Source organism: Rhododendron vialii, chromosome 12a, assembly GCF_030253575.1.
Source record: "Rhododendron vialii isolate Sample 1 chromosome 12a, ASM3025357v1".
Classification (NCBI taxonomy): domain Eukaryota; kingdom Viridiplantae; phylum Streptophyta; class Magnoliopsida; order Ericales; family Ericaceae; genus Rhododendron; species Rhododendron vialii.
The window spans coordinates 9,999,988-10,008,513 of record NC_080568.1 but is presented as its reverse complement, the minus strand read 5'-3'; the positions used below and the strand labels follow the sequence as shown (position 1 = coordinate 10,008,513).

The window sequence follows — 8,526 nt, the reverse complement described above, 5'->3', positions numbered from 1 at the left end:
TTGATCTAATTTCCGCTGAGTATACCGGTATGGTATTGGTATTATTTATCTTACATGTGGTATCAGAGCAACCTCTAATCCATGTTGTTTAGTATACGGATCTTAAAGTTCCTGCATATGTACACATGTTTGATTTATCCCGTTTGCGGTAGGACATGATCAGACGGCGGTCATAATTAAATACTTGAAAAGTGATTTCTGTTTTGCTCTACACTCTTTGGTCAGATATGGTGAAACAAAATATGATCGCATACGGTTGGTGGTTTGTGGTTATGATCGTTCCTGTTCCTTCGCATGCTAGTTTGCAGTAATGTGGTCATAAAGCTTTTTATATTTCATGTATCCAGTGGATCAAATTCTCTGACTTTTATATAGTACTTCATTCCAAGATCTTTCACAATTACTTGGTGATAGAAGAATTTGGTCTCACACGACATGTATTTCATGAATTTGCTGCTATTTGTTGATTGTGAAGGATAGTTTGGATTGAAATCACTGGTATTCCTTTACTGGTCTTGGAATATTAAGAGCCTAGTTTTGCTCGACTATTAACAACAAGAAAGAGCAATTTTCTATTGCGTGATATTTCGGGACACCGCAACTATGGGATCTAGGCATTAAGATAAATTCAAGTTTAGCATGTGCAAACCTATTTGGTTCTACGTGGACGTATTGGTTGATTCTGCTTATGGCAAGAATTATTTGGGCACTTGTTCTACCAATATGCCTTGATGTTTTCTGCATATTCAGATTATGTACACTAAAGTTTGATTTCATTTAAGCCCATCTTGCTTACTATGCATGATTGCGATCTGTGTTCGAACTTTGATCATGAGATCGACTCACGGTATCGGGACTCAGGAGTGGATGTTATTGGGGTTTGTCCCATTAAAGTCTGGTTCATGCCTTTTAGGATGACTTGGACGTCGTAACATTTCGAGATTAGCCACTGCATCTTGAAATATTATGGTGTTCATATTAAGAATTGTCACGTGGATAGCCATTGGGCTATATGTGTTTAAGTTATATGGCATCTACCATTAAGTTCGAATTAATAAGATTAATCATTTTTACTCACAGGAGAATAATTAATTTTATTAGTTTGTTTGGAACAAAGTGAAAAATTCCACATGGAAACAGAAAATTCTCCCATTATTGTGCGTTTTATGTTGATGTTTGAAATTTGCTAGTCTTCTTGTTGCAGTGAAATAGATTCAGTGCGTGTTGCAGCCTTTGCCCACAGGGAGGTTTGAATTTACTTTGTTTGAGTTAAAGATGAGCATAAAAGTTGAAGTTAATTCATGAAAATAAAACCCATGCGAGGAGGTTGTTATTTTTGTGATTTACATTGAGTAAGATAATCATTTGAAAGTCGAGAATAAACTTTTCCTATGCCCACAGGTATGGAGAATTCGTTCTCATTATTTTGATCATTTATCTTATTCATAAAGTGATGTAAATTCATGCGTGATGCATCTCTACCCACAGGTAGGTTAGAATTTACATATAAATTGAAAATCATTATTTCTTGATTGTTGTAGAAAGTTGCTTCTCGTATTCCACTATAAAGTTGCGGAAATTAGATTGATTGTCTAGAAATTCACTTTTCTCCGATGCAGGGGTCATGATTTTGCGTTATGTGAATGAAGCGTCTATAATCACATGATCAAGTGCGCAAAATAAAAGTTGAACATTAATAGTGGAAGAGATTTAACCCCTTAGGATTAATGTTCAAAGTAATATATCCATTTGGAGTTCTTTCTCTATACTAGTGATTTAAGGACTATTTGAAGATCCAATATAGTTTTGGCTTGGATAGCATCGGGAAAAGAGTTTTGCCCAAGAAAAAAAAATAAAGTCTCTCTCTTATATTAGCAAAATAAAAGTTGAACATTAATAGTGGGAGAGATTTAACCCCTTAGGATTAATGTTCAAAGTAATATATCCATTTGGAGTTCTTTCTCTATACTAATTATTTAAGGACTATTTGAAGATCCAATATAGTTTTGGCTTGGATAGCATTGGAAAAAGAGTTTTGCCCAAGAAAAAAAAATAAAGTCTCTCTTATATTAGCAAAATAAAAGTTGAACATTAATAGTGGGAGAGATTTAACCCCTTAGGATTAATGTTCAAAGTAATATATCCATTTGGAGTTCTTTCTCAATACTAATTATTTAAGGACTATTTGAAGATCCAATATAGTTTTGGCTTGGATAGCATCGGGAAAAGAGTTTTGCCCGAGAAAAAAAAAAGTCTCTCTCTTATATTAGAAAAAAAAAAAAGAATACTCCGTAAAGTTAGTGGGAGTATATACATTTTCCTAGGCTATATGGATATTGGTCAAGGGTTTACTAGATCAATTTCCAAGTGAGCATGATATGAAGTACTAGAAGGCTACAAATAAAGGTTATAAGGTACGTATAAAGAACCGAGAATTTTTAAGTTGATTTACATGCATCACAATCATATCTTAAGTTGCTATTTTCTATGAATGTAGAAATTAGTGGGAGCTTTGCATAAAACTAGATAGCATGTAATAAAGGGTCTCAGGTTGTCGATATTATATTGAGACCATTACTAAGTTTTTTCGGCTATAGTTTCTTCTCTAAGATAAAGATAAAGGTCGAACAAAGAAATCGATGCAAAGTAACTCGTGAGGAGAGAGACTGTTCAAAAAACGCTTTTCGTGACCATTGAGCATAAAGTATTGAGCTAATTCTTGCCGGCAAAATAGTGTATGTCATGTAATGGATATATGACATGTTAGCTCATTTTATAATGTTTTCTCTCATTTGTTGCTCAATTGGGATTTGTCACACTATGAGTGTTCTTAGAGAACGGAGACGTACATGTGCACATAAGGTAAGAAGTACGTATAAAGTTTATCCGTTGGGATAAATAAAGAGGACCCTAAATGACTACTAGTTAGTTATTTATCAAGTTTATCTTATTCGGTATTGTCCGGTACTTGTTGGAAAGTGTCACACATTGTAATACATGGAAGGGAATGCCTATTAGTTATGGCAACACCGCTATGATTCATGTTTGATATTTTTCAATGGAGTAGGAGGTTTTCTAAATTCAAGGATATGGGCAATTTCAGTTACATGGCCATATTAAAGTATTTATCACTAACGTAATACACATGTGTCTCGTGGGCCAATGGAAGAATGTAAAAAAATATTTTAGGGCCCACCTAGTCACATGTGTGATTATAGTTTGTTGCCCACTTACATTATATGTAGTGGTGGTTTCAAAAGCTTTTAGCTTTCCACTATCTCCATAAGTGTGTTTCAATGATGGAGGGAAACTATAAGGTTTTCTAAGGGTTCCTAACCTAGCATCTATTTAAGCCTTTGACATCCATCACTCAAGGCACTCAAGTCATGCATAGGTTAGAAGACACCTAAATCTAATACGTGTGTATTCGGTGTTCAACTTGAACAACAATGGTTAAAGGTTAGTTTGATCTAATTTCCGCTGAGTATACCGGTATGGTATTGGTATTATTTATCTTACATTCCAAACCCGTAACCATGGCAAAAACGACAAATGAGTTGTTTCTGATTTGGCATTCGGAAGGGTAGGTTAGTTGTTTCTCATCGCGAGACTAAATCCTGGAAATTGTTCAATCATTCTTTTAGCACGAATGAACCTTTAGTAGACAGTTAATGAAAGCGAAACGTCTGTTACAAGTGCGAAATTGAGTCGAAACTTGGCTTTGCCAAGCAAAACCTTCTCAGACCATGGGAGGTTTTTTCATATATCAAGTAATCTCCCACGAGCAAAATGATAATCTTGCTGTTAGCTTTATTCAAGTTATAAAAGTATGGGACTGATTTACAAAGCTGGCTTAACATAGCGCAATGAATCAGGGGAGGAATCTCTCATCCTACCATATCAGCGCTACTGAATGCGTAGAGATATACAAGAGTACTTTTTACAAGTTGTTCGTTGACCCGGGAAAGGACCTTGGATTAGTGACAGTTAGAAGCACAAACACGTCGGTGGAATCTTCCCTGTCGATCTGATTTTATTTGCTTTCTCTTTCACCTTGAACTCCTCATTCCTTCGGTTTTCCTCTGCTTGGGCTCGTGCTCCTCCTGAAATTTTATCAATATTCTCCATGTCACTACGGTAATGTTTCATCGCTTTTGCTCTCCTGCGCTCCAGTTGGCTCTGCAGTTCAAATAAGTAGGTTATTAGTTCTGACTTCTGAGCCACCAACTTTCAGAGTGTCTGTCTCTGTCAGATTGTAGGGAAAATGAAGCAAACCTCGGTTTTATCCCTTTGGCGTTTGGCTTTTGCTTTCTTCTTACTCTCCCAGTCAAGAATTGTGGTACTCAACTTATCATACCTGGAACTTCTTTTGTTAGTGCCAATACAAAAACAATTTTCGCTTGCGGGAATCTGAAATTGTAGTTAAGGCTCTGAACTTTAGACATATATTTACCGTTCTTCGATCTTGGCCATCTCGGCGTTCTCCCAAGCATCCGCCTCCGTCTCTTCGATTCCAGGTCTTGTCGAACTCTGCCTTTTGAAGTCTGTTGGTTGGAATGCAGGTGGTTTGGCAGATGGGAGCTCAATCTTTGGTAACACACTTTCAGGCTTTCGACTGGCAGTGGTGTCCAAGGGCTTATCTGCAAAACTAGCAGTCTTTTTTATCGACGGAGCAGGATGAACAGCTTTTTCAGGAATGGCAGTGGTGTCCAAGGGCTTATCTGCAAAACTAGCCGTCTTTTTTATCGACAGAGCAGGACGAAGAGCTTTTTCAGGTATCTTTTCATCTTTCGCCGCACTCACTGGCACTGATTTGTCTGGAATTTCCAAATTTGTCTTTGAAAGCTCATCTGGTATAGACAGATTTGTTCAGATGCATTAGGGGTTTTCATGAACTTGTTTAGTCTGGTTCTACAAAAACCAAGAACCAAACCAGTACCTACGGTCTAAAAAATTCAAAACTGATGACAGTTCAGACCGAAGAAGAACCAAACTGCTTCGGTTCCACAGTTCTATGCAAAAAAATGCAATGATACAGAAATGCTAGCTCATAACTCAACATCCTTACCTGAGAGCCGTCTGGATATTCTACCAGAATATCCAGTTTCTCGTACCCTAGTACTTGTGTCTTCTGTTCTACTCTTGATCTTGGTTAAAGAGGTATCAGCTCCTTCACTCTTCCTTTTCTGTTCTGCAATGCTAAACTCTTCAAGCAAGTTGATTGCATACGCAGCTGCTGCAACTGCAGCTGCGTACTCACACCCGTTGCTGGAATCGAAGTCCTGACTCGTTTGCCTAGAAAACTGTCTCCGCAACCAGGTCTGAGATTTTTTCTTCTCTGCAAAATGCACCATTATGTCGTTTTTATCGCTTTGAATCTCTCTCTCTCTCTCTCTCTCTCTCTCTCTCTCTCTCTCTCTCTCTCTCTCTCTCTCTCTCTCTCTCTCTCTCTCTCTCTCTCTCTCTCTCTCTCCATATAGAAGTTTCACCCATAGGCCATAATGTAGTATATGTTAATTGGATGGTTGAAAAAGACATGTTCTTGGACTTGGGCTTAGCCCAAGTGGTCCATCACCTGTGATTGGTTTCAAAAGATGTGCGTTGGAGCTGATGAGCGGTGTTGACCCTTCGTAGAAATCTAAGTTACTGATATAATAACACACTATGAAAAAAGAAAATAAAGACATTCTTTTCTTGGTTTACTCTGGATTTCTAAAAAGTGAGGCATACATAGTTTGGAAAATACACGCCGGAAATTTGGGTAACGCTCTATGCGAACATAACTTATCTATAGAAGATGGATAAAATATGACTTTGGACGGACTCCTCAGAAATCGAAAAGTCCATCACCTTGGTTCATAATCACGAATTTGGACTACCAAATCATTTCCTAAGTATTCTGCTTCAAAAGGTTATACGATTCGCGAAGTGACAATAAAACCCTGCCTCCCCTTTCTTGGGCTGTATACAGAGGAATTGCAAAAGGATTTGTTGTGTACCTCCTTTGAAGGACTGAATTTTTTGTGGTTGTAAGCTTCGATCTCTGTTGTCGTTAGATTCTTCTTTGTTTTCGTCTCCTACGCCGTAAAATCTTACCCTGACACAGGAGGCCAGTGATAAAGAGTCATGTAAAACAGATAGCAAAGCCGGTAAAGGAAAAAGCAATGCTGAATGGAAAGTTGCTTGTTCCTTGGGAAATTCCAGATGCAGAATATCAAGTGATCAGCTTTGTTTTCCTTAGCATTTGGTTATGTGTTATCCAATTTTATGTTCATTTCCATTTGGCTCTTAGACTGTGTTAGAATGTAGCAATTGAGGATTTTGCAAGGGAAACAGAAATCTAGAAAAACTTGAGAAAACGATGAACTTTAGAAATGATTTTCTTTTGACATTCACTCCATAGGATAAATCCATGATCCAAACATAACCTTACAAGTAAGTTAATCAGACTAGATTCCAGCAATCCGTGCCAAGAATATCAGGTTGTGAAAAGTTTGACCCCCCAGCATATCTAAAGATCTACGGTGTTATAGTTTTGATCGAGGCAGTGTTAATGAAATAAGAAATTTTCTATTGTCGAATTTCTGAAAAACTCGTGTTTATGCAGTGCATATTGGATTTCTGTTTTGTGTGTGAGAAAGATTTTTTTTATTTTTATTTTTATTTTGACATGTACATGTTTTCATTAATGTTTTCAAACAGAGATATGGGGATTGATACATCGGCTGTGATGGTATGGCCACGCACCGGTAGACCTCCAACAGTATCGAAGGTCCAAAATCCCGACGCGACCTTCCCGACGCTTTTTGACATGCATGATGCATGGACAAGTAGTACCTAAATTAATTTCGGCATGCATGTATACAAAATAAATACGACTTGCATTGTCATCTACAGCTATAAATATATGATCTTTTCCCCTTTGAATACCGGAGTACTACCTCGTTTGCCGAATCCAACTCTCCATTTCTCAACAGGTCTCTTTTACTCCAGAAAGCCTCTTTCTCCCGGATGAATGATTTTGTTGGTGACCCAGCTGGGTTTGCTGTTTATTTGAAGGAGATTAACCCACATGGAAGCAAGAAAGATTTGTTAAAAGAGTTGGTCATGGGCTAGCTCTGTGAGTAGTAGAACAGGGGAGGCAAGCAAAGGTTGGTGGGGGGTTATGCTTTGCATGCAAGGCCTGGTTTGAATCTCCAGAATGGCTATGCAGTCAAGAAAGGCATTCTTTTTGGTCCTTTTTCCGGAGGATTTTCCTCTCGAAAAAGTTACATTGGAAAGTGGAGTGAGGTTCTTTTTCTCACCTGAGGTTTTGTTGTGGTCTTGACTCTTGGAATGTGAATATAATACAAAACACTTTAACCCTCGAGATCATATGGTGTTGAAGGCTCGAGACTTAGAAGTTTATTCTATTCAGGTACGGATTCAAAACTTTGCATTAGTGGAGGCACACATATTAGTAAACTTAATCCGTATGTTTATAATTCCTCAATTAACACATTTTTTGCTGGTAAAATAACAAACTGATGAATATATTTGTAATTTCATTACCTAATTAGCATAAATGAATGTGTTTTGAACAAAAAAAAAATGGAGTGATAATTTGGCGCTCAAAGAAATAGATCACACAAATATCCTCATAATGGAAGTTTAGAGTAATTCATTGGAACAGTATCACAAATTTATCGGATATAATTGAAATATTCAAGAAAATTAATATCATTCTACAAAATCGAGTGGGGACTTGTACACGTCCTTGGTTCTATTCGTCTCAAATTCAAAACTTTGCAGGTGCTATCAACTCATTTGGGGCTAGTTCATATGGCCCATTGCTTCAACTTTAATTGAGTTCCTTGCAATTGGCCAGTGGGATTGGGTTCCCAAAATTATTTGAGGTGCGCGTAAGCTGGCCCGGATACTTGAGTTATAAAAGAAAATACAAAAAAAGTTGGAAATTTAATCAATTAGTTTCAATGATTCATTAATTTTAACTAAGATCATATGCTCTTTTTGAAGAATACAGAAAAAGAAAGAAAAAATCGTGTCATAACTTTATTTATTCCTTTTTCAAAAAAAAAAAAATTTTTGAAGTTCAGTTTTTTTTTTTTGTTAGAATTTTCTTTGGAGCCTTTAGGCAAACTAATGTTTCAATGTTGGATTCTTAAATGGTGAGAAGATCAAAAAAAGAAAAAAGAAAAAAGATAATCAATTTGATTGGTACATGAATTATTTTTGCTCTAGCCGACCCTATATCTCTCTCCCTCCCTCTCAACCCAAGCCACCACAACTCCTCTTCTCCCTTCCTCTCCCTCCTTGGATTCCATACATGTGTGCAGCGGCAGGAGGGGAAGACCATGGTACTATTCCGACTCACTTTCTTTGTTTTTTCCTTTTTTTTCTTCCGTCTCATTTTGTCTCTCATTTTACGAGAGCTGTTAGTTTCGTCTTAGGACTAATTTTGTCTACAAATCGGGTTCTTTCAATCAAGGTTGCTTCTCAATGATATCTGTGCTTTAGCGTTTTATC

General features: G+C 37.2%; 1 protein-coding gene across 2 annotated transcripts; it reads right to left on the bottom strand.

Moving 5' to 3' along the window:
- Window positions 1-3,783: 3,783 nt before the first annotated feature.
- Window positions 3,784-7,402, bottom strand: LOC131310575 (remorin 1.4). 2 transcript variants are annotated; one of them, XM_058337668.1, is made up of 6 exons: window positions 6,942-7,402; window positions 6,000-6,097; window positions 5,069-5,338; window positions 4,454-4,817; window positions 4,276-4,357; window positions 3,784-4,179 (listed from the first exon to the last, which is right to left on the bottom strand). In XM_058337668.1, the coding sequence occupies exons 1-6, from the start codon at window positions 6,965-6,967 to the stop codon at window positions 3,988-3,990; spliced, it is 1,032 nt and encodes a 343-aa protein (XP_058193651.1). In that variant the 5' UTR covers window positions 6,968-7,402; the 3' UTR covers window positions 3,784-3,987. The 2 variants fall into 2 exon arrangements, with proteins under 2 accessions (XP_058193651.1, XP_058193650.1); XM_058337667.1 differs by having other exon boundaries at window positions 4,454-4,850; window positions 6,942-7,378.
- Window positions 7,403-8,526: the final 1,124 nt, after the last annotated feature.

Bases quoted from the DNA above. Each gene is read 5' to 3' on its own strand.
- LOC131310575 (XM_058337667.1), bottom strand. From the start codon at position 6,967: ATGGAGAGTTGGATTCGGCAAACGAG. The intron at 4,851-5,068 runs GTAAGGATGTTG...TGTCTATACCAG, and splicing joins AATATCCAGACGGCTCTCAG to ATGAGCTTTCAAAGACAAAT. The intron at 4,358-4,453 runs GTAAATATATGT...AAGAAGTTCCAG, and splicing joins ATGGCCAAGATCGAAGAACG to GTATGATAAGTTGAGTACCA.